This window comes from Bemisia tabaci, chromosome 4, assembly GCF_918797505.1.
Source record: "Bemisia tabaci chromosome 4, PGI_BMITA_v3".
Taxonomy (NCBI): Eukaryota; Metazoa; Arthropoda; class Insecta; order Hemiptera; family Aleyrodidae; genus Bemisia; species Bemisia tabaci.
The window spans coordinates 15,622,967-15,648,536 of NC_092796.1; the positions used below are offsets into that span (position 1 = coordinate 15,622,967).

Genomic DNA, 25,570 nt, shown 5'->3' on the forward strand with positions numbered 1-25,570 from the left:
TCCTCTTTGCGAATGATATTTTTGTCCACCAGGGAACGGCCTAAAGGAGCGTTCTGATGTGGCCGGTGGAGGGTATTATGTTCGTCAATGGAATGGAAGGGGGGGGGGGGGGTTGACATTTTGTTTGGAATCCCGCGAGTCGGTAACGTTCGATCATTTTTCATGAATCGTTGCATGAAAATTATCAATGAGATAGTGGTAGTGGAGTACGTCGCAGGAGGTTGTGAGGCGCACAGATAGCGTGAGCGTCGCAGCGGCGGCAAGCGGAACTAAGTTACGGCGCGCGGCTTCCTCGGTACGGTTCAGCGAGTCCTGGTCGCTTAGTATGTAGGCGTTCTGATGGCGTTCTGATAGATTCACACGGGTCAATTTATCTGCCCCCGGGAAAATGAATTAGAAAATTTAAAATCAATCATGCAACACCGCCGAATCAGAAAGTAAATATAAGCTGCTATCTGTTATCACTAGAAGTTTATTTTTGTATGTAACTGGCAAATTTTTTCACCTTTGATTTTTGATGTTTGAAGTTAGATATGATTACAGAATTTAAGTAAATATTCTCTGCTCCAAGAAAGTTAGATAAAATAAATGACAGTTTCATCAAGTTCAACGTTCCTGCTTCATGTATCAGAGAAGAGGTGAGAGTGTGCCCAACAGAGCTGATCCTTGATAGCGCAAAGTGTGGACTGGCGATCTTAGCTCCTCGAGCACTGTTTTCTGTCTGATTTCACGAAGGATGTGGCCAAATGCTGCCTCTATTCAGCCCCTAACAAGCAGATTCAAAAGGTAATTTTCTTAATTTGTACACTTTCATCAGCGAGTCCTTTCTGTCTCCTTCAGCAGTGCATTCAAACTTACTCATATCACATCAGAAAGATCTTTGAAATTCGTCATCACTGGATCAAGGTATAGAAGATGAAAATTATCTTTAGAGGAGATCGTTGTAAAGCTGATGTTTGAAAAGTTCAAGCAAATAGGAGAAAGAATAAATATAGACTCGCTAGCTCTCATTCATCTGCTCTCTCACCTATGTCAAGTTTCTTTCCTAATTTTTGTAATGAAATAGATGTCAGGGAGAACGTCTGTTTTTTTAACTCATCACATTTGCTCACCCTCACACATCTCTGAGAGAGGAAAGGGATTGAATTATTTATAAGACAGGCATTCTCTCAAATAAAAGTTGAATGGCAATGTGGATTTGTTTTCTCTGCAAAAATGAAGCATGTACTTACTGGAAGTTTGAATTATTGCAATCGAGCAATTCCTACTTAGCATTCCTGGTCATTGGTTTGATTTTAAATGTACGTAATAGCGGAGAACACGCAGGATCGTATATGGAGGACTTAAAAAAGTTGATTTTTTATTACTTGAGAAAGTGAATTTATTCCGGGCGTGGAATTTTCAGTCGAATGTTTTGGCAAGTTTTACCGAAAGAAACAAATTTGTCCGGCAGAATTACATTTTAAGTGAAGGGAAAAATTATTAAACGTCTGTCACTATATGGAATAAGGGTAGGTTAGGGTGAAAGCAGATGCAGCCCGCCAAACGTAGCCCGGTGGCTTCCTTTTCACCCTTTGTTTTCCGCAGTTATTATTAACACACTCTCACATGATTTCTCGAATGGCCAGGAATGCTAAGTAAGAATTGGATTGAGGCACATGGTTAGGTGTTAGGCCATTGAGTGGATCCCAGATGCAAAACCATTTAAATTATCACTGGCAATCTATCTTGAAACCATGTTTCTGGCTGCATTTATAAGCTATTAATATCTTCTCTGCTTTTCCTTCCCCTGACTTCACTTTACCTTACTGTTTATATTAATTTGTTGCGGTTATTTCCAGAATCAGATGGATGAACTCTGCTTCAAACTCAAAAGTTCGGTACGATCCTACGCCAATTGAACATATCATGAACATCCTTACTCATGGGGTCAGTATTTGGTATCATTTGTCGTTCCTAATGTATCAAGATGGCAGTTTTTTAGGATGATAAACTTGTAATATTTCTCCCAGTATCCCATTTATCACAAGAGACGAGCTTCCGCAGGATTTCAAGTCAGGAATTAATTAAAAATCATTTCAGCGCAAGTTCATCGGGTGTCATTGTCACTCACATTGTGTGCCTATCAGTGATGTCTTTAAGTGCATAAACTGATTTTGGGAGAATATTTATGTAAATTTATTTGAGACTGTTCCCAATTACTAGAGGAAGAGAAACTTTTATGAGGACTCCCAACATGACTCAGAAATTTCCACCTGAATGCCAAGCCAGTTTTATCACTACTACGCGAAAAATCATGAATTTTAGTTCTATGGCTAAGCGATTGATCAGCTGCTTTAACTTGGCAGATATTACAGGTCCCCTCGCTTCTTTGGATTATCCCTCCCGCTAATGTTTCAATCAGTCTGTTGCGCTTAACAGACCCATCGTAATTTTCGTAGTCTTATAGGTATTACTTTCTAATCTTATAGAAAATAAGTATCTGCTAACTTTGTTTTTCACAGATACCAAGTCCCACACAAAAGAGATAACTTAGGCACTTCTTAGCTTTCTGTGCCTATTTCTTTTTTTTGTCGACATTTACCCTCTTTAATTTGTTGACAAAATTTCTTTCTGTAAGAAATACTATGAATCAAACATATTTGAAAAAAGTTGCCAACAAATAATATTTAGAAAGGAAACCAATATTACTATGAAAAGCGCCTCTATCTTTCCAAGCAGAAGTCTTGTTCATTGGCAGTGTTATTTTTTCTTTTACAGTTGGTAATAGTACCTAGTATTTATGGAGGAATTGTATTGGTTCAGCAGTCGCAAAATTTCAGGCAGATTTTCGCAGCTGTTATTTACGGAATCTCACTGGTTTTTATATTCACGATGTCCACACTTTTTCACTTGACTGCATACTTCAACTATGACAAGTAAGTTTACTCAGGAACGTATTACGTAACTACCCACATTTATTTTGCAATTTTGGTAATATGTTAGTGCCAGCTACATTAAGAGCAAAGTAATTGCTCCAAAGTAAATATTTTAATCTGGCTCGTACATACTATTTTTCAGCAGTCATTATTTCAAAGATTTTATATTTAATAATAAAAATTGAATTATTATTACCTGATTGGAAACATACATTGGAAGTACAAACTGATTTTCAATTGTCTACTACTTAAAATGATATTTTCTAGAGATACGAAAGTTATACGGATACCCTCATTTCAAATTTGTGTATTTCAATTTTACTCTCATTGATTTCAGAAAAGTGAAAGATTTTTTTCACCGAGGAGATAGAGCAATGATATATATATTCATTGCAGCCTCATACTTTCCGTGGCTCATATTAAGTCCTGCTATTCGAACGAATGAAATAACTTTGCATTTCTGGTGGATAGTATGGTTGTTTGCTGTTGTAGGTGTTATTTATCAACAGGTATTTATAATTTATCATTATCTAATATATTATTATTACCAATCCCTGCAAAACAGACCCTGTTGAGAGCATTTGACGAATTAAAGTCGGACAATTACACGTTTCCTTCAACTCTGCCAAACTCTCCACTAAATCGACATTTTTTTATGAGAGAGGTCAGTATTCCCTATTTTAGTCTGACATGTAAAAAGTATTTTTTTACCTCAGAATCTGCTGATGTCGGTGCAAAATGAAAGGAGGTGGAAAATTTACGACATTCTTTTTTACCTTGGAATGAATTCATCTTTGTATTCTGATATTAAAGTAAATTATATACTATCTTAGAGTAAAGATCAAGTAAGTATTTCTTATGAGTAGGTAAGTATGCTGTTAAGAAAAATTTTCTTAATGAAGTCTTTAAAATACAGCTTGATAATGTGTTTTTACAAATTCATTCCTGCCATGCCAGGAGAATTTTTATAAAAATAGCGAGCTTCAATGGACAATGAAAACAACTTTGAAGCCAGGCATTTTCTAGAACAAAGTTTACACATAGATACAGTTAGCTTGGCAACGTAATTGCCTGACATGAGTTCGACAATGTTTGCCCCATGAGCTGGATATGATAGGCAACAAGTTTTTCACGAGCTTTTTAATTATTGTTGTTTGTTTTTTTTTTTGTAGATATTCCATGAAAAATACAAGAAACTGGAAACCTTATTGTATGTGCTTTCTGGACTACTTCCAGCAATACCAATTGTTCGAGCGGTGAGTAAATTTTTCTCATGATCAATCCTAAGTAACTTGTTGGTCTCGTTTTAGAAACATACAAAAAAATTTCTTGTGAGCAAGTGAATTAGAAGTTTCATGGGTTGGTTCACTTTATTGGCGTACATTATTTATTCGCGCCGTCACAATTTCTGACCTGATGATTTCAGATGAAAATGATGGACTTCAGATGATGGGCATTTCAGATTCCATCAAAAATCCATCCCCAAGCCAAGTAAATAGCAGAAAATTACTCATGTTTACATATCATGAATAAAGTAAAATATTAATTATTGACCCGGTCGTAAAACTTGAATTTTAAAAATCACTACATAAACTTAAAACTTTTTGAAAAAACCGATTAATATCACTTACTTTCTTATTCTCTATGCACAATGGTCATTTTGGGCGGATAAGAAAGTAAGTGTTATTAATCGGTTTTTCCAAAAAGTTTTAAGTTTATGTAGTAATTTGTGTATAGTGCCGATAAAATTTTACAAACCGTGCAATATGCAACAACATAGTGTTGAATTTTAAAATTACAAGATACTCAAAATGAATTGTGAAATTGAAATGAAGAACAAATTCCTGCACTGATATTATCAGTAGGTAGAGGCGGTGTGGTCATACTAGGTAATCTTGTCAGGAGGAGAGAGGGGTTTTTTGCTGGCTGGTTACTTGGCTTCTCAATTGTGTATTTCATAGGTCTATTGTATGTTTTAGTTTTTCGATTTTCTCCTCTGCTTTCAGAGGCTCCTTTATTTGGTTTTTTCGCCCTGGTTTTTAAAATTTTATCAAGCATTCATCCCTACTTAAATTGGTTATTTCCTCTCAATGATCTCATAGCTCCACAAAACATCTCAAAAACATGTTCCCTAGTTCTAGTCAAAACAGTGACATCATTTTTGACTATAGTTAAAAAATTAGTAGGAATAAGTTAGGTGCTGCCATCTGACAGTCGCTCATCTCACATTTACATTAGCTGAAAACTGCTCCATCACCATTGTGTTCACTCTCGTGAAAAGAGTTGCTGGAAGTTCGAAAGAAAGCTGAACTATGTAACAAATATTGCCTTTCTTTATTGGTTTTCAGGTGAGAATTGCTGGTTTGGAAGAATTGAAACTTGGAGGTGTACTTTACCTTTTTGGCGTCTTTTTTTTCAAAAGTGACGGTAAGATTCCTTGTGCGCATGCAATTTGGCACACATTCGTCGCATTTGCTGCTGCTGTCCACTTCTTTGCTGTCTATCATTATCTCTATCTTGTCGCAGAAACTTGATTATTCTTAGAATTTCTTATTAGAAAAGCTCAAAAACTTTCTGTCTGTGATACCTATCATTAAGTTTCATGTTGTCTTACCTCAGATTTTTATCAAAATATCTTTTTCCATCTAGTCATCATAGAGCAGACTATTATATTTTAGTGTTTTATCAGTTAGTCAATTTAGCAAGTTTTTTATTTTGAGCTCCCATAATTGAAAAATGTCATGGATTAAAGCGCTCATTTGCACTATCCTGCTTTCATTGAACTCTATATACTGCAACAGGTTGAAAAATTAGAAAAGAGCATGTGGCCTTATTAATTCTTTAAATTTTAATTTTAATCTGGAACCAGGCTCCAACAATCACCTCAAGGTATATTCTGAGATAGAATTCAACAAAGCTAATCAATGCATACATATATAGTTTCCTTTAAAAAAGGAAACTATATATTCTAACATTTTACTCACTTTCCATTATAGACAGTCATGATTTAAATGTTTATTATTCTACTCATGGATGCTAAGTTCTAATTTTCTCTATAAAAGAGCCTATCATGATAATAAATAAGCAGGTGACTGAAGTCTCACTCCCTGAAAAGCGAATCTCAGACATATCATCTAAAACGAATTTTATTTGAAAAAATCGGAAAAAATATCAATTGACTGCTGGCAGATTTTAGCCTTTTCGATCCATCAATTTTGCTGTAGGTACTTTGATTATATTTTCATAATTGAGGAGTTCTTTGGAACGAGGGCATATAAGACTTGTAATGCTGCTAAGACTGTGCGACTTTATATACAATTAGCAGAGAACCAAGTTACACAAACATGCTAATTATTTTCATAGAAAAATAAATCATAATGATGAGATTGTTTTCAGAGAAAAATCCGAGCAGGGCTTTCAAACTGTTCAAATGGAAACGATGCACTAAGTTGCACAATCTTAGCAGCATTGCAAGTCTTATACGCCCTTGTTCCAAAGAACTCCTCAATCGTAATGGATATTGTTCCCTAGTAGTCTGCTTCTATGTCTTCCTGTGGCTGTCTACTTTAATCGTAGTATCTTTGATCTGTGTTTTACCTCCCTCAGAAAACTGTTTAGCTCTCATTGCTAGCAATTCTATTACTTTAAATTTTTACTGTATGCATGCATTACATTATTCTAAGAATCTTTATTAGTATGCTCTGGTTCACAATCTTCTGCTCTTTTAATCTGGCAATGTATCAGAATTATTTTAATCATACATCATCTGCTCAGTCAGGATTTGTGCAAGTTATGCGTAACAAGCAATATTCCAAGTCTGATTATTATTATCAACTACATCCTACTAAGTACTATGCTGGTGTACTTAAATTCATAACTGTTATCCTCATTGCTGATACCAGTAGAGGACCTTTTCTTTGTACTGTGTCCAATCAGAGAGGACCAACTGCTACAGTATCTTGGAATTTGGCTTTAGTCAAACCAGTCAACTTGGTGTAGGTATCACTCCTCTCACTATCATTCATGTATGTGCACAGAAACATCTCTGACTTGTATACAGTAACTATACCTTGACGTGTGCATGTACACTATACAGCCAAGTTCAAAACAATATTGAGCCATGTTTCACCTCTTGTATCGGGTCTTCCATCAGCGAGTGAAATTTATCTTTGAAGTACATGCTTCTAAAGATCAACAGTTCTGTACTTCAAGGTTGAGAAGCTATACAATTGAACCATTGTTGGAATAAGAGCATGCTCTGCATGAAAATAATTTTGTTATGATTCTCTTAGTGTTTTTAGTATTATGTGCCTTCCGTAGACATGTTTCGCGTTTGTATCTACCTGTTTGTCTTTTTAACTGGTAGATGGGGATAGCTTCCTCTTACTCAAAGGAGGGCTTAGTAAGGATTTAGCCCCTTGTTTAATGTTTTTACTCAATGTACGATATTTCCCACGTGAGATAATGGAAATTAACAAGGTCACTTTCTGATGGAATGGAAGTTTTTATAAAAGAAATTTACAACACTAGCGTGGGTATAAGAACACCATGACATTTAAAAAGTGAAAGTTGAGTCTTTTTTAGTCAAGAACTTGAAGAGGGAGCTGCCGCTTGCTCTTCTCCCACAAACTAACTTGATTTATTTACATAGATAAGTCCAATCAATTTGACAATTCAAATAATCAATAGTTTGAGTTAGTTTTCATGTCTGATAGAAGTATAAAATTGTGCCATTACTAGTTTTACGGATGTGAATGTCAGAAAAACAGCAGCTTCTTTTCAATCAATTTCCATGAGACGGAAGTTATGTCGGTGCAATAATTGTTGAACACCAGAATTAAGTAGATTTGGACGGTCTATGTTGTATTGTCAAATGACCTGACATTTTTACTAAAGCGGATATTTTTTATAAATAAATGGGTTTAGAGTATGTAACAATACTTAGGACGTTTCAGTTACCTCCCTTTTAGCACCTGTTTGCAGTAATTTATTGTATTATTAGTAAATTATTTATTTAAAGATTTTGAAAGCCTATAAATGTGCCTCTGTTGGATTACTTGTTATTACTCGGATTATTTTTTCAAAATTTGATTGTTTTCAACATTGAATTGATCTGATCCGAGTAGTCTAATTAATTGAGTCTTATCAAATCTGAGTAGTCTTTTCAGTATATATTGATATTTGCTCTAGGTGGGTTGTTCAAGTTTTGTGTTTTCACCGATTTTACTTAGGTAGTAATTTTTTACTCCTTCATGATTCCGTCAATTTTTGACCACTTAATGATTCTTCGTCTCTGTGTGTGGATTGTGATTTATTGTCAAAGATTTCATGTCGGAAATTTTAATGAGAGGCAAGTTTAATGTTTTCGGAAAAGTACAAAGCTTTCCTCTTTAAAATAGAGCTTTGCAATAGCTCAGTTTTTGTCAATTTTTAAATACACACTTGCCCCTAAAATTCTGTTTTCTGTCTTTAATTATACATAGGAAAAGTCCTCCTGCTTTTGTTGTCGAACATCATAATTTCTACTGAGATTATACAACTCATTATAATAGTTCTCCTGTTATTATTTACGGGATTAGAAAATTTATTTTCCTCAGATTTTTTTCACCATATATCCATGAGTTTTCCTTTGATTCAGATTTCAAAAAATCTTTGATTCGATTGAGGAAAATCATTGGTGGCTAAAGTCGAAAAATGCTTATCTCCACTGTAACATTTCTAAACCTACATCTGAGATTTATTTTTCTTGTAAGAAAAGTAACCAAAATTTTGTGGGAAAACGTTGATTAGTTTTTCTTAAAACATGAAGACATGAGCAGAGATTTTGCAATGTCTCAATTTAAGGTATGCATTATTCAACTAAGGACGTCAATATCCATTCAAATCCATGGGAAGAAATAAAAAGTAAAAGAAATAGAAGCACTGTCACCATGAAGTTAAGAATTGAAAGAACGATACATCAAGCCAGGGGGTTGACTTTACCGAACGGTTGAATGGATGCCAATGTGACTTTTAAAAGAAGTCAAACCAGGAAATGTAGCAGAAGCACTAATTTAATAAAGCAGTACAGTTATACTAAATAAGTAACAAAATTCTAAAATAATAACAAACAAATGTTTTTATTTACAGTTTAGAGGTAGATAGCCGTATTAGTATTTTATGTTTGGTTTTTTTTCCAGCTGAAACGCATTTACAATGTAATGTCTAAAACTAAAGTTGACCAGCTCATGAAAAAGAGACAACATTTTAACATCATAATTTTCCTTCCTCTTCTTACTTCAATCCAGCCAGTAGGTGAACATTTTTTTTTTTTTTTTTTTTTATTTTTGGCATTTTACGTACCTAAAAATTTATTAACATTATTTTTTTAGAACATTTGAAAGTAGGTAGCCTGAGTGAATAGTTTGTCACTTATTTTTGAAAGGAATCTAAAAAAAGTCCAAGTTGGGCTTTGTAAAACTAGATCCAAAATCTGAATCTATGCTAAAAAAAGGTCTAGGTCTAAAATGGGTTGTTCCTTAACTGGTCGCACTCATTCAAGAGGATTCTAAAGTGAGAGGGTTTTCATTGCTAATGGACCTCTTTTGCATTTGGGTAGTCAATTAAAACTTTCAAACTGAAAAAAATCACTTAGTTAGAGAATTTTCCCCGGAGAGACTTCGCTCATTTCAGCCAAAAAACTGCAAAAACTGCCACATCAAGAAAACGGCTAAACAAAATCAGGCTGCAGTAGGGGCCTCCTCTGCAAATTTAACTGTGCTTAGCTCTTAAGACCAAAAAATGCCAGAGTCTTGTTTAGTATGTGTCGGCAATAATTTAAGGTGATACTTGCGGAGAGAGCAAGGAAGCAGGGGGCCTCTCTGCGGAGTGGCACATTTTACCATTTTCGTAGAATACCAGCTCTCCAGCCTCCAGCTGAAATTTGCCGGGTCTTTTCTAAGGGAATCATCTCCAGAAACACTGAAATTTTGCTTTTAGTGTCAATGATTAATACATTTCATTGTTCAGATGACGAGTAATTTCCTGAGATTTCCTCAGGAAATTTTACTGCAGATGTTTCACTCGCCGACATAGACAGGCCGTCGGTTCTCATTGAAAGCTTTGAGACCCTCAATTCGATCTTTAGTAGGAATGACGCGTTCATAGCAAGCACCCTCAATTGCTAATCCAGAGTTGACATCAACCTCCGATCCTCTATTGATGGCCATTTTAGCCAATTCTACCGCTATTGGCCCATTCGCTGTAATTGCACGTGCTATTTCAAGGGCTTTTTGGTAGGCTGCATCATCAGTTGAATTCTGCTCCACTAAATGATTGAAAATACCCCGTGCGAATGCCTCCTCTCCATCGATTATCTTTGCTGTGAATATCATCTCTTTGGCAAATGCTGTACCAACTAAACGGGGAAGTCTTTGCGTTCCGCCTGCACCGGGTATAATGCCTAGCTTCGTCTCCACTAAACCTACTTTACTATTCGTGGCACCAGTGCGGATGTCGCAAGCTAGCGCAATTTCAAGTCCACCTCCGAGAGCAACGCCATCAATCGCTCCTATTACGGGAATAGATAAATTTTCAAATTTCGAACACATCGTTCTCAATTTTTTAACGAATCGAGAAACCTCTTCATTGGATAGTTTTAGTCTCTCTTTCAAATCAGCTCCTGCACAAAATACTTTGGGAACGAGACTTCTTACAACTAGCACTTTGGCTTCCTTGTCACCTTGCAGATTGTCGAGAGCACAGTCCATTGCATAAGTCATTGTTTTATTCAAAGAATTACGCCCTATTGGTCTGTACATACCCATGACAACGATACCTTCATCCTCACCTTTCAAGCGGTCTACCTCCAATTCGCAAACCGTCGAAAAAGCTCTCAGCCGAGTAACTAGTGATTTCGAATTGCGCATTGAACGTACAATTTGTGAAGGGTTCATTTTAAAATTTCTTCGCGACTGAGAATTCCAGCACACACGCGACTTTCCGAACTGCGAAATCAAGTCTGTTTTAACTTTGAGAAGTTGATATTATTCCTAAGGATCCAAGCAGGTCTCAAGTTCAACACCAACTCACTGATAACGATAACCGTTCGTTGATAAGAGATGCGGTGTTTAACCTCAAAGTTTCACATGATGGTTATTTTAAGCTGAGGAGCTAGGGGCGATTACAAAAGATAATGAAACGTTTCTCTGAACTTTTACTGTAACTGTCTCAGCAATATTATTTCCCGTTAATGTGTTCAACTACCTGCAAGAATCTCAAAATAAAGTCAGAAATCAAGCGTTGTCTTTGGTTTTTATGGCGAAATGTTTTTGTTGACATCGTGGTCCAAGGGGTGGAAAGGGGGAAGGAGTCAGCTGATAACTGTGACGTCATTGACTCAAGGTTCCCGCGATATTTAAAATGACGGCGCGTTGTGTTTCGCTACTACGGCAACGAGCAGGAACTCGTCAAAACAAAACCTGAGTATTCCAGTTGACATTTCCTATCTTTCAACCACCAAACATAATAAATGGTCTCACTCTATTCATTTTCACGTAATGCGGTTGAATACTCGAATGTGCCAACCTTGTTCTCAAGGATCTTTCACAGATTTTAATTAGGATGATATCCTGTGCTCCTTTCCCTGTCGGTGTTCTCTGTGTTTCCAATCTCAAGAAGTTTAACTCGTTTTCTATTTTTTTGTTCCAACTAATGCACCATTTAGACTTCAAAAGTGAGCAGCAGAAGCTTTTCCTCAATCGGAATTGAATGGCTTGTCCTTGAAATAAATAGTGCAGACCATGGAAAAACTTGGCGCTGCCTGCAATAATTAGATGGAAGATTAATGTCAGTCTGCTGGAACATGGATGAGCCCTAATTCAACTAAGCCCTTAAATTTTATCTGAAAATGGATTCTCCAAACGACAACTTGCCTGAGTGGTTGCAAGAACTATCAAAGTAAGCTATGATTTTTTACTGTTGCTTCATTTCTCTGCTTAATTGTAATTTATCCTCCCCCCCTCTCACCCCAAATTTTTATTCTGTTTTTTTCTGTGCAGCCTTGAAGGTCTTTTTTGGCTCTAAAACCCTCACTGTTGTTAGTATGAGGTTTACTTGTTGGTTCAACAGAATTTCTCTATTGATCTCCCTATCGACTCCAACTCTTAAATATTTTTAATTTGGAAAATGCAGAACTTTGTCTTCAAAGCCAGATTTATTTTAAGTTTTTTTTTTTTTTTTAAAAAAAAACTAAATTGAGGGTATTAATATTTTTAAAATTTATTTTTATACAGGCAGTCTTCCGGAGTTAGGCCAGCCTCCTTCAAGTCACCTTTAATGCCCAAAACCAATGAAAGGCTACGCAAAAAAAGAGCTGTTACAACTCCTGGTCGTTTCAGTTCCATGCCAAGATCGAACGATAGGAAGACAGACCTTCTGAAACTACTTCTAGACAGCCATAACGATGGGAGTGACATGGAAGATGATGAAGTTAATAATATCATGAGCCGAGATCCTGATGAAGATGATGATGATGATGTTGAGTTTGGTTGGTCGAAACGAGTTCGAGAGACGTCTGCCCGTTATGGGAGAAGATCGGTGGCCTCTAATTCCGTGCCCACATCAAATCAAAATTCTCCTTGTAAACAACCGCTCGAGACTGTGGGTCAAGATTTCTCTAGCTTGAATCTGAATTGCGATGTCAAGAAGATCAAGCAACCCGATTTTTCATTGTTTTCTCCACCTCCAAATATCAGCAAGCACTTACTATCGCCAAATGAAAAGTCGCTCGAAGAATCCTGGAGCTCTTTAAGTTTTTTCAATCGAAAACAAAGAGGTCGTCTTTCGAGGAGAAAAAAAGGTACCCTTATTTTTCTGTAAGTTTTTATGCACTTGTCCCTTGATGATTCAAAATGTAAGAGGATAAGGACAAAATGTTTCAAAATTATCAGTCTTTGTATCCCATAAAGCAGAATTTACAAAAATAGAAATTTGATGGCAACAAGTTTACAATCAGTTAGCTATGATTTGAGAACATACAAAAATAACATGGGTACTAAAAATTCAGCTCATAATTAGTTGAGGTTGAAAGCAGGGAGATTGATTTCATTTGAAATTGATAAGCCCAATATGTCATTATTTTTACCTCTGAACAAGCACAAAAATACGATCATATCCTCAGGAGCTCTATTCTCCTAGTTTGATTTTTGTCGAAGAAGCAACCAGAATTATCTATGTATTTAAAAAAAAGATTCAATATCTTGGATCAGTGAGATCTGGAAATCTATTGGGCCAATTCTCACGATTTTCTTTTCTTTTCTAATTTTTTGAGTCAGCAATGTGTATGAAGATTTGCCAAATTCGATCAGATTCGAATCTTTGACATTCCTTGATATTTTTATTGAAAAGTATGAAAGATTTCATTTACGTGCAGGCATTACAATCCCGTTTTCTTTCTGTTATAGCTTTATGCAATCTCACTCCCAGATCCTGCCACCCCTCTCGCCTCCTCCTACCTCTCTCTCCCGTCGAGGTGGTAAAAATTTTTCTGGTTGCCTCAAGATATTTCCCTGGGGGTGGGGGGTGGGGGTGAAGATATTTTTAAGGCCTTCTAAAATCTACTCGGGGGGTTAATAAGTATTAAAACTTTGAAATATTTATAAAAAACTCACGCTTTTACTTCGAGAAGTGAATCATACATAAGGGCTTGGCCATATGCTTGGAAAGGTCAGGTCAGTTACAACAGCGAGGGCGTATGTTACGAGTCACCCCATCCCTCTATTTTTCGTATCATATTAGTGTGATCGCTCAGATTACTTTTTATTTACGCTCGAAAAAATGATCAGTTCTTCTAATGAGATGGTACAAAGTAAAACTCCTCTAATATTTATCTTTTTTTCTCTGATCCATCTAGTTCCCTCTTTAAATTGTTTCAAAGCAGAAAATCAAAGATATCAAGTTTTCAAATGTTATCTCTCACAACCAATCAAAGAAGAAACCTCTTTTCTCCATTTATTCATTCCTTTGTCCCAATGAATATACATGAAAGGACGGAGAGGTATATGTGTCTCCTTTTTCTTTATTTTTACAGAACTGAAACCAACTGATACTGAAGCTAGCAGAACATTAGCCGAGGAATCAACTGAATCTTCAAATGAGGAGCCGGTATCGGAGAACGATTTCATCATACCAGAGCTGCCAAGTGGTCAAGAATTAGTAATTGATATAACCAGCACCTGGGGAGATAAACACTATTTGGGTCTCAATGGAATTGAAATTTTCAATTCTGATGGAGAGCAAGTTAAAGTTCAAAAGGTTTGTTTGCCCTATGTGTCTTGTCGTTTATCGCTGAGGCTACAAGGTTTCTAAGTTTTTGTGCGATTGACAAAAACAATTTTACTATAAAAAGTCAAGAGAAGTTTGACTTTAGCTCCTTGTATGTAGAAGCGCCGATTTTGGTTTTTAGGCGGGCTCATACAGTATGTCAGAAAAAATCATGAAAACCTCCAAAAACTAATGGAAATAGACCAAAACTATTAGAGGCATTAGTAAAATATTTCATATTTAAGGGGAGGGCTTATTTCCTCCTTTTAGTGTGTATGTAAATAGAATATACACTGCTTCATAAAAGGCGTTTTCTTGCATACTTCTGAAACTGATGAGGACTGACATGGTGTGATGTAAGCCCTCCGGGGCAATGTAGTTCTGCTCTGTCGTTTGCTCTAACCCTTATCAACCTTGTGTACTGGCTGAGGAAAATTTGTGTACCAATTTTTTTTTACACTCATAAAGTACAAGAGCGACAGAAAACTTTTATGAATGCTAATGGAAATATTGTCTCTTCGATTTTATTTTTGATTGGTTTCTTGAACTTCACATATGTTGGAAATGGCACATAAGATCCTCACTTGTCTGTGTGGGGCATGGTTCAAAATGAGTAGGTGAGGTAATTAAATTTGAGTAGCTATGAGGAGCACTACAGTTACTTCACACGCTATTGCATGAAAGGCAGTCCTTTGATCGAAGGAATGGGTATGAGTGATCTCTCTGTACAGTAATTTAATCACTAGGAGCATTGAAAAATACTCTCTCTTCTTTTTTCAGATTTCAGCAGATCCAGCAGATATCAATGTTCTACCCGAGTATTGCAAGGACCCAAGAGTCGTGGGTAACCTACTGGATGGAGTCAACAGGACACATGATGATATGCATCTTTGGTTGACTCCGTACTCAGAAGGGGAGCATCATTATGTATATATAACATTCTCACAAACTGAAACGATAGCGTTGATCAGAATCTGGGTAAGTATTTTACAATATCAATCAATATTTTACTTATTAATTTAAATGCTGTTCCAATAAGGCTGCATCTGGCATGCATGTTCATACCTATATCTAAAGATTAAAAAATTTTTTTAAAAATAAAGGGAATGTGTTTCAAGACCCTGGGTTCTCTATTTTGAAGCTGAATTTCTACTATAATTGCAATTGTTTCACATTTCCTGGTTGCTGTCTCAAACAAAATTTCTGGAGCCTGCATTTTTCTGTTCATTACTTCATCTACGCTTTTCTAAGGGCACTGACTTGCAGATTGCAACCTCCTTTTACAACCAGGGCATATGGAGAGCCAAGAAACCTTTTTGGTACTTCTTCCAGTCAATGCATGTAAAATTTCCATAAAAGAAAGCCTAAATAAAAAAAATAAAAACCTTTTCTTCCAGAATTACAATAAATCACGTATTCACTCATACCGAGGAGCAAAAGATATGGTCATCTTCCTAGATGGTGTCATGATTTTTCAGGGCGAAATTGCCAGAGCATGTGGAGGAATACTTGGCTCAGTGGATGCATTTGGAGATGTAAGTCATTTGTGTTGCCTTTAATATATTTTACAAAGTGTAGACGTATCATAAGTTTCGGTGATGAACCTAAAAAAAGCATTATCTGAAGCATCATTTCACTTGTAAAGTTACTACATTTCCTACCATATTTTATTTTCAAAGAACTCTTGCATGATTTTTTAAAAGATATTAGGAGAATTTTCATCATCAAATACGATACGATTTTTGAAGCAGGAAATGCCAAGTGATGCCTATATTCAGTGATTATCTCAACCCGTCAGAGGTGAGAATATATAAACACTAAAATTCACGAGAAAATGGAAAAGTGGATAAATTCATATTGCCGAGAACAGGTGGGAAAGAAAATGGCGTCCACCGCCGTTGGAACTAAATTATTTTACAAGTTGAGCCCATACTGATTATAAAACTGCATCATGCATGTAATTTCTAATCTTAAAAAACTTTAATTGAGAGATTGTTTGCTATCAACAAATGAAAGTAGGATTTTTTGAGGTGTCGCAGAGAATCAATGATGTTCGTTGCCCCTACTGATTTGATTTATCAGTTCACCCTGCGAATCAATTAGAAACTTTCAATTGTTGGAATTCACAGATATCAGAAGAGACTCTCAGAAATGTTACAGATGATGAAAAAAAATTAACATTTGTGGAGTATATTACAAAAATGAATCATGAGTATTTGATTTTAATATCTGTCTTTAGCAAAAAAAAAAGAGCAAATCAAGCAAATACATTTTGCAAAACCTTAGGAAATAATGATGTTGAATTATTTTACATTCTTGCATGAAATAGGTAAGTGTGACTGAAATTTTATGATTTTTCAAGAAGGTTACAAGCACCGTAACTCAGTTTAGTCTATCTATGTTTTGATAAATCCTTGCATTGTCGTGGAACCTGAAAGATAAACTTTGCAGAAAAAAAAAAACAACACAATATGATGAGCTGTCTAAAATTTTATTTTTATTTATATCTTGGCCTATGTACTTATGTTCAGTTTTCTTGTTTGTTTCTTTTCAGACAATACTTTTTACACTGGATGAAGACATATTAGAAAAAATATCTCAGAACGATTCTTCATATTCAATTTTCTTTGAGGAAAATACCTCTGCTTCCATTAATCAACTGCATATCACTAAAAGACCACTAACAGCTGACACTGCAGTAAGTATCAATGTAGTAAAATTTTTCTCTGATACGGAAAGCACACTCTCTTCAATTGCTGTTTTTTCTTCATACTTGTGGTCGTTAATTAGGAAATAATTGTGGCGAGACACTTAGTTTTTTGCTTTTTGCCCTCAATAGCTGCATGTGTCAGGGCGTTATCATGGTCTCATTTCTCAAACCCTTTTTGTTTGTCTAATTAATTGAGAAACTGTTTCAGAAAATTCTAGTTTTTTGGCTCATGGAAACAGTTTCTCTCACATTTTCCTTTTTTTATTGTTGTATTTGTCGCTATCCACAATGTAAGTGTAGCAGCGAAAAAATTCAAAATTAGTCTAGAATTCATATCCTTGCATAGAGGAGTATTAAATGAACATGGGGCTCAGAAATATCGAGTAGTATTTGATCAATCTGGAATCAAAACGGTTTGAAGTCGGCAGTTTTGCCAATATCGAATAGAGTTGTCCCTTTTTTCAAATCTGTAATTATTTTTCTTGCCATATCACCATTAATTGTCCTAATTTTGTCTCGTCTATTCCATCATAGCAACAGGACGTCCGACCTTTGACCTCTGCTGAAGCAATTCCATTGGAAGTTGCATCTGCAGAAACACCCGCTCACCAGTTGACACTTTTCGCAGAATTGTCACCAGTCTCGCCAATACCCTCTCCAACAACTTCAGAAATTAAAGCAGCAAGCCCCTCTCTGACAGTTGAGCAGTTGCGTATAGATCTAATTGAGAACTGGGGGCACTCGATGACAATCGGTCTGACAGGCATCCAAGTTGTGTCGGATGTGGGAAAGTTAGTTCCTGTCGAAAAGATCACCTGCAATCAACCGTCCTCTCAGATTGAAAGGTACCCAATAATAGATATAATGACTCTGAAAATAGGGTCTAAATGCAGTGTCCTCCTACTGACACCCACAATTTTTGACAAATTTGGAAATCAATCTCCGTAGATGGTACGATCAGTAGCAATCATCACCGAACCGATTGTTCAAAAAACGGACAAGGCTATTTTTTATATTTTATCCAATTTGACCGATGTCTTTTAAAATTTTCTCTATCTGGTCTCATGCTTTTTTCTGTGTGAATTCTTTTTCTGGAATATTGAACAAGAAATATTGAGGTCTAAACTAGTGCCCCAATGGGTGCTATGCGATGGGGAAAATTCATCTAAAAATGTGAAGATCTAGTCAAACATGGCATCTAAAAAATTTCAACCAAGATTTCTGTCAAGTCTCTTCTTTCGATCTAATCTTAAATGTATCACTGAAAAGTTAGATGACTCCTGGAAAATTGCGTTTTGTTTATAACAATTAGTTTTCCTAGTCAAATGTCCCCAAAATTAATTTCTCTGGGGTGATATTACTAAGTACTTGGAACATAGTATCTAGGTCAATATTGTATTGTTACTGGAAGACATCGTTTGCTCCCGTTTTTTTCCAGGTTAATTGATGGAGAGCTCATGACAACAAATCCTGATCATATGTGGTCTACAAACCACTCAGAACTAGCAAGAACTTTCATTACTCTCCACTTCAAGGTTCCACAACAGGTCTCTGCTGTCATCATTTGGAATTACAATGCTTCTTCAGACTTAACTTTTTGCGGGGTAAGCATCCTTCCAAATTTAACTTTTCCTCTCTTTTTTGCCTTAATTTTATAAGGTCTCACCTCTTTAGCTCATGAACATCATTCTATCGACGTAGACTGATGAAGAATTTTTAAACCTCTTAAACATAATTTCTCTATTCGATTGAAGTTTTTTCATAGGATTGTTGTAGGGAAAAAAAGTTGTCTTTTGTTTGCAAGAAATTTTGTTTCAGAATATAAGTGAGCTGCTTTGAATATCACTATCTATTATTGAGTTTTATCACTAGGAGACCTGGTAACTTACTTACACTCTTGTATGTTCAAGGACTGTCGTAAACAGTTTTAGTAACGAAGATTCATTGAATAAAGGTCTTTCTCTGTTCCTTCCCCCTAAAGGGTTTTTTCTCCTTTTTCAAGCATAAATCATCCCATCTGGAGTGTTTTATTTTATAATGCAGGTCTTATTAATAGTTTAATTTTTGAATGATTCCTGTAGGTCAAATCAATATCATTATCGGTAGATGGTTGTATCTTGCCAAATCGAGAGTGCATTTATCTGCGACGGGCTCCTGGAAACTGTCACTATGTTTATGGTCAATGTATACCATTAGTATTTAATGTTGACTTAGACGCAGTCTCAGCTCAAGCTCCATCTCCTTTTATGTTATCTCCAAGAAGTGAGTCCTTCAATTGTTACCTCCTGTAAATCCATAATTAGGGTGGCATGCACAGAAATCTAGTTTTGTTCACTCTTTACTTTAGTTACCCTAGTTATCTAAGTTACTAAGTTTGAAAAAAAGAGTTAAGGCAAGCTTACCTTTTTCCTGTCGGTTTCAATCATGGCAGGGTTGTTAGCAACCTGAAAAACCGTGAAAAGTCAGGGAATTATGATGTTGGTCAGAGATTTTTTTTATTCTGAAGCGCGCCTTTCGACCCTCCAACCCAAGCCTGAGTGTATATACACGAGGTCAGGAAAGTTTATCATGGAGTCAGGAAATAGTCAGAAAAAAGCCAGGGAACGGCAAAAATGATTCGGCTAATAACAGTGTCATGGGTTCAACGGTTGGTCAAGTAAAAGGCGAGTGAAAAAAAAATAAAGTGTATGCTTCTGCATAATTATTGTGATGTTGTCCTCTCTCTCAAGTTGATAATGGGTCTGTTGCACGAAGGAAATATGGCAAAGAGCAGACCTATAAAGATAAGATTTCAATTTTTTATATTTACCTATTTAATTATTTATTTTCCAAAATTCATTTCTAGGCGTACTTGATGATGACTATGAGGCAGTTCTGCCGCAAGGATTTGTTTATCAATTTCTTTTGCTATCAACATGGGGTGACGATTATTATATCGGTCTAAATGGTTTGCAACTATATGACATCGATGGTAGGATGATCCAGCTGAATGAAGCAAGTAAGTTTGATCTCCGATTTTACAATCTAGTGTAAAAATAAAGTTTGACATAATTCTACTCGTGAATAGTCAAAACCATCTAGATGCATAGATATAAAATCTATGACAAAAATGATTTTACTGGATGAAAGAGACTTTGGAAAATCTCTCTTTGAGAAAACGGTCTTCTTGTGCTTGGAAATGCTTGTATTTTACATACGAGTGTTGTTTTAAAACGAGTGTTGAGAAGTTCAGCAATCTTTACATTCTCTTGAGCACTATGTCTCTGAACAGTCTGAAGGGCCGTTCGTAAGTACGTAACGCTCAAGGGAGGAGGGGGTTCTTAGTCTGTGTTACAGGTGGGTTACAGGAGGAGGGTATGTAATGTTAAAATGGGCGTCTGGAGGTGACAATTTTTCATCCAAAATTCATCATAAAATGCCAATTCAAGAGGGAGGATCTAACTGAGTGTTATGTAATCTACTCAGAGGGTTGCAGATTTTTGTTACAGGTGCATTACAAGAGGAAGGGAAATGAAAAAAATTCAATTTTTAACGATATTCACTTTATGAATGGCCCTCAATAGCATTATCTGTATTTCATTTGGCAGTGTTTATTGAAAAGGCACAAAGCGTTATCAGCTGTTGTCAAATTTTAATCTTTCAACTTTCTTATTTTTCAGATGTGAGTGCATATCCACCTAGTGTTAATATTTTAGAAGGAGTTGAGAATGATGTACGTACAGCTGATAAACTTATCGATGGCGTCAACGATAAATCTGATGGTAGTCATTCCTGGTTAGCCCCTGTACTTCCAGGAGAGGTAATTTGAATCACTGTAGATTCCTCAATGGAGTTTTTGCTTCCAGTTAAATTTTTGTAAATAAACCAACCCATATTGCAGGCAGATTACCAAGAGACATGAAAGTTGTTCCGGTGAAGTGTAAAATAAACTCTCAATTTACTAAAATCATCTGAAGTTCTTTGCTAATAGTAGCCACAGCACTGCTTACATGTGGAGTTAGCTGTTTAGTTCATCAATTACTCTATGGTTGTTGCCATATTGGTAAAATAATGAAAGAATGAAATCCGATCTAAAGTCATGAAAAAAAGGTAACAAACTGTGTGCTTTAACCAGCAGAGACAACTACAATGAACAGAAATTATCAACTGAAACTTTTATTAAAAAAAAATTTCTAACCCATTTTGAAAGCTTGCAGTGTAGGGAAAGCTCAAAGAATAGGTACCCCAGGGATGTGTGTAGTTCCTGTTTTTTAACACCCTAGCTTCTCATTTAAAATTTATTTTATTTTTCGTAAGAAAATTTGGTGATATTTTATTAAGGGTTGAGAGATGAAAGTTAGTCTGTAAGCTATCTAATCTTTTAGTTTGGTTTTGGGACTTGAGTGGTATTTACGTAGGTTAAAATACATTGTTCAATTTTTTAAACATTTTTTATAACCTCTTCTCCTCTATGCATGTGTTTTTCTTTTGCTTTTCTCAATTCCATGACAATTTAAAGTGTGAAAGAAAAAATTACTCGTCGGGAGGAACAGGCTATAACATTTTTTTCAAAAGCTCAGCTCTTTTCATCTGTGACACTGGACTGTGTGCCACAACACATCAACTACCAACTGATTATTAGGTCAGTTTCTGTTCAGTGTTCAGTGTGTCAGTTCTGTTCAGCTCTAATAATACTTGTTCAGAGGATTATAAAGATTCTAAGAGAAATTTCAAGCTGAATTTTTTTATTAATGATCATCAGTCAAAAATATGTTGATGAATCAAGTAAATCAGATGTCTCTTATTCTCCTTCTTCATATGTACAAGGACAGCTTTTTCTTCCCATAGAAAAATTACTAAGCCTGATCTTTGATTCTGTTTTATTTTTTATTTTTCTAGTTGAATCGAGTCTACATCATCTTCAGTGTTCCAATCTCTATTTCCATGATCAAATTATGGAACTATCGGAAAACTCCCGCTAGAGGTGTGAAAGAATTTGAGGTAAGACTTCTTTCAGAGTTGAAGCAAGTCTTTGGAAGGGTAATTACCGTTCCTCACCTCTTAATTTGAGTTTTATTGACTTGAATTTTAAGTGGAACTTCTGATTATCTTATGCATAAAGCATAAGACATCGCACATGCTTTGCTTTGATCCATAAAAATCAACCATACCAATACAAATGGGCAAAAGTTAAAAAAATGAACCATACACAAATAGAATTCGTGCATTTTGAATTTTATTGTGTTGATCAAAAACTGTGGTACATTCAACCTCTCTGTATAAAAATGTGGACAAAGGCTTATGTTATCAAAAACTTACACATGTAAAATTATGCTGCCCCATCAGAAGTATGAGAGGTATGAACCAAAAAAGTATCAATATCACTCTCCTGAAACATGACGTTATTTCCAGGTTTTACCCTGTTGTTATTTTGCAGATTCTTGTGGATGACCTGCTAATCTATAATGGCGTCCTGGATGTTTGGTCTAATAATAGTGCCGTCAAGCCGTTTCGCACCATAGTTTTCAGCCCAAATCATCAAGTTACTAATGAGGAAAAATCCACTATTTTAAAGTAAGAATCCAAATATTCGTCTAACTTTCGATAATTTTCTCATTTTTATTTCTGAAAATCTCTCATTTTATGAGAATGGTTGTTCCAGTAAAAATCTAGTTTTCTTGCATATCCCTCGACTGCTTTTCACGCAATCTTGGGATTTTTATGAAGCTGAGTGTGCTGACTTGTGACTTTTTACCGATTTGATTTTCTCCTTTTTTTGGAAGGTATAAAATAGAAAAGTGTACCTTTGATTTATGTGTAAAAAAAAAACAGAAATCTCTCTTCGCAACAGTTCTAAGAAAGAAAAAAGAAAGCGTTTTTTGCCTTTTTAGAATATTTTTTAAAGCGAAAACAAATTTATTTTGCTCCTACTAACAAAATCCTCTCTCAGTTACCAAAATATACTCCTCAATTTTTATTCAGTAATGCTGTATTCCCTTAAGCAAATTGCTCGGCCGTCTCTATTTGTCCCACACTCCTTTCAGTGCATTATTCCTGTTTCATATACAATATTGGTGTTTGTTTGCATGATAATCATTGCACTTCTATGAAAGATATGTAACACTTTGATGCCAAAATCAAATGAAATGGAAAACCTGAAGAATATGACTTCAGTATATTACGGCAGATAGAGCAAGAAGGAACAGTTGGAGTTGCTGAATCGAATTCTGCTCCTATCACTTTGCATAGGTACTTACTATACGATGCCAGTGCAGTAGTTATCATGGTCTATCTTGTTCTATTATCAAAGGAGTTAGCAGTGTTGTCCAGTTTGGAAGCTTTTTGTTTCGCAGTATATTCTCACATTTGTATCAACTATTTCCAGAGCAAATGATGCACGCTGTGATGTACAACTGTTGAACGATCTACGGGTGACCTCCAGTGGTTCTCAGGTGACCGCTGATCAGTCTCAACGTCCTTTTACTTCCTTGATTATATCGGCTCAAAACAAGGATGTTATGAATTTGTGACGAATTCCCCTTACCTTTCAGGTACATAATTTCATGATTCTCTGTACAGTTGAAAGTGCAGTACTCCTGAGAGTAGTAGGCTGATAGTAAGCGTAGTTGACTGTAGGCTGAGCAGCTGGATTGAAACTGCTCTATGATCAACATTTTCCAGACTGAAAATTTCAATTTCTTTTCAGCTCTAGATTTCAGCTCTTAGATTAAACTGAATACAGGTAATTAAATACAGTGGTTGCTGAGTGATTTTTTTGTCTCAAAGCGCAGGAAATCTAAAAAAAATTGACTTATTGTTTTAGTTTATCTCCAAACTATTAGGTTTTGATGTGAGAATGAACATGGCAGATTTTTATTCCAAAACCATTCTATATCATTCAAAACTCACTATAGTCCATTTCACAAAACCTGAGACTTAATTAGGCCTTAAAATCCGTGAATGGCAACGCACATGTCTCGGCCGCGATGGCCGGACCGCTCACCGGAGACCCTCTATTGTGCAGCGAAGAGAGGCCCGCAACCAGTTCATTGTCAGAGTAGAAGCAATGAGCACCCTTCATCCCTCTTTAGAGAGCTGTAGCACCTGGATCGAAATTTTTTTGCTGTCGAAAAATTCATCTTTTAGTGTGAAAATTTAGTTCCAGTGTGAAATTATGACAAAAGCGCACTAAAATTCTGTCCAATTGTCTTAATTTTGAGCCAATTTACGATACCTCGTGGAAAATTTCAGTCATACGTTAAGGACGTATAGTAGCTTAAAATTATAATTATTTGACGGAATTTTAGTGCTCTTTCATCATAAATTCGTGCTGGAACTAAATTTTCACGTTATAAGATGAATTTTCCAATGGCAAAAAATTTTCGGTCCGGATACTGAAGCTCTTTAAGGAGGGATGCAGGGTGCCCATTGTTCCTACTCTGGTAATGAACGGGTTACTGCCCTCTCTTAGCTGTACAATAGAGGATGTCCAGAGAGCAGTCCAGCCATTGCAGCCGAGTCTGTTGTGTTGCCACTTACGGATTTTAATGCCGAATAAAAAGGCTCAGGTTTCGTGAAATGGACTATAGCACATAAATTGATATTGTACGTATGCAATTCACTGGCTTTACTCTCCAGTGTCTTTTGCGTCTGTCAAGTCAGAGTCAAGCTAAGGATGTCAGAGAAAAGAGTGGGCAAGACTTGTCCGTACAATATCAGTTTAAGCATGAGTATTTACATGGTTTTTGAACCTTTTCAGTATAATTATTTAAGATTTTTATTTGGATTTTCTAAATCTTTTAAAGTGATTTTTCAACTAACAATAAGACATGCCACCAGTTGCTGAACCCTTTCATCATGATTTCAAGGTTTTAAGTGTATATTCCCTGAATCTCAATTTAAAAGTAAAAATTGCGACTTTGTTTGTTTCAGGTGTACAGTAATGTTAATGCTATTGCCAAAATTTTAGTGCCAGTTGCCTGTTGCCAACTTTAATGTAGATTTTAAGCAGGAATGAATGAATGTGTGATACGGAAAAGTAAATAAAATAATTCATTAGCCACAATTTTTCTTTTCTTTTTTTCTGTTTTAAAGATTAGTTCAGTTAAATTCTGCTCTTCTCAAGGTAGATTTACACAGGTATGGACAGAACTTAACAACTGGCCTCTGATTGGCTCTCCAGCGGCCCCTTAACGTCAGCCATTTTGAATGTTTTGATTATTTTGATTTATTATGTTCGGTTTATCGTTTGTCAAAATTTTGTGGGATTTTTTGCACAATTTTGATAATGCGATATTAATTTTAACGTTTAAACGCACAAACGTTTGAATGTTAATTTGATTGTAATTTAATTAAAAAACGGGCCCCTTAACCTACGTCACGTAGTCATGTGACACGTACTGAGGCTCATGGGAAATTTTCAACTTTTCCATACCTGTGTAAATCTACCTTGGCTCTTCTCTGTCAATAAAAATTGAAATTCCTCCTGATTTTCATATGCAACTATGCAGAAATTTTTGTAGAAAAAAGAAAAGTAGTTTTGAATTTGACTGGTTGTTAACTTTCTACTGTCAAAAATTCTAAGTTAAGAAAAAATATTTTGAACAGGAAGGCAGTCATTAAACTTTGCCCTTAGTCAGTCTCGTGGAGGAATAAAACTTCA

At 35.8% G+C, this 25,570-nt stretch overlaps 3 protein-coding genes across 5 annotated transcripts; 2 read left to right on the forward strand and 1 right to left on the reverse strand.

Moving 5' to 3' along the window:
• Positions 1 to 394: 394 nt before the first annotated feature.
• LOC109034375 (monocyte to macrophage differentiation factor) lies at positions 395 to 11,761 on the forward strand. 2 transcript variants are annotated; one of them, XM_019047485.2, is made up of 7 exons: positions 396 to 786; positions 1,842 to 1,929; positions 2,761 to 2,918; positions 3,256 to 3,427; positions 4,091 to 4,174; positions 5,267 to 5,345; positions 11,623 to 11,761. In XM_019047485.2, the coding sequence occupies exons 1-7, from the start codon at positions 737 to 739 to the stop codon at positions 11,664 to 11,666; spliced, it is 675 nt and encodes a 224-aa protein (XP_018903030.2). In that variant the 5' UTR covers positions 396 to 736; the 3' UTR covers positions 11,667 to 11,761. The 2 variants fall into 2 exon arrangements, with proteins under 2 accessions (XP_018903029.2, XP_018903030.2); XM_019047484.2 differs by lacking the exon at positions 11,623 to 11,761 and having other exon boundaries at positions 395 to 786; positions 5,267 to 8,372.
• Positions 8,954 to 11,120, reverse strand: LOC109034374 (methylglutaconyl-CoA hydratase, mitochondrial). Its single transcript, XM_019047483.2, has one exon. It carries the CDS (start codon positions 10,850 to 10,852, stop codon positions 9,977 to 9,979), a length of 876 nt encoding a protein of 291 aa, XP_018903028.2. The 5' UTR covers positions 10,853 to 11,120; the 3' UTR covers positions 8,954 to 9,976.
• On the forward strand, positions 11,716 to 24,973 carry LOC109034372 (katanin-interacting protein). Of its 2 annotated transcripts, none has more exons than XM_019047480.2 (15): positions 11,716 to 11,855; positions 12,191 to 12,756; positions 13,987 to 14,210; positions 15,000 to 15,197; positions 15,617 to 15,754; positions 16,774 to 16,917; positions 17,464 to 17,774; positions 18,368 to 18,533; positions 19,011 to 19,191; positions 19,775 to 19,927; positions 20,589 to 20,728; positions 21,808 to 21,909; positions 22,346 to 22,482; positions 23,294 to 23,459; positions 24,841 to 24,973. In XM_019047480.2, the coding sequence occupies exons 1-14, from the start codon at positions 11,806 to 11,808 to the stop codon at positions 23,436 to 23,438; spliced, it is 2,655 nt and encodes an 884-aa protein (XP_018903025.2). In that variant the 5' UTR covers positions 11,716 to 11,805; the 3' UTR covers positions 23,439 to 23,459; positions 24,841 to 24,973. The 2 variants fall into 2 exon arrangements, with proteins under 2 accessions (XP_018903025.2, XP_072155522.1); XM_072299421.1 differs by lacking the exon at positions 11,716 to 11,855 and adding an exon at positions 13,361 to 13,428 and having other exon boundaries at positions 12,619 to 12,756.
• The last annotated feature ends 597 nt before the right edge of the window (positions 24,974 to 25,570 follow it).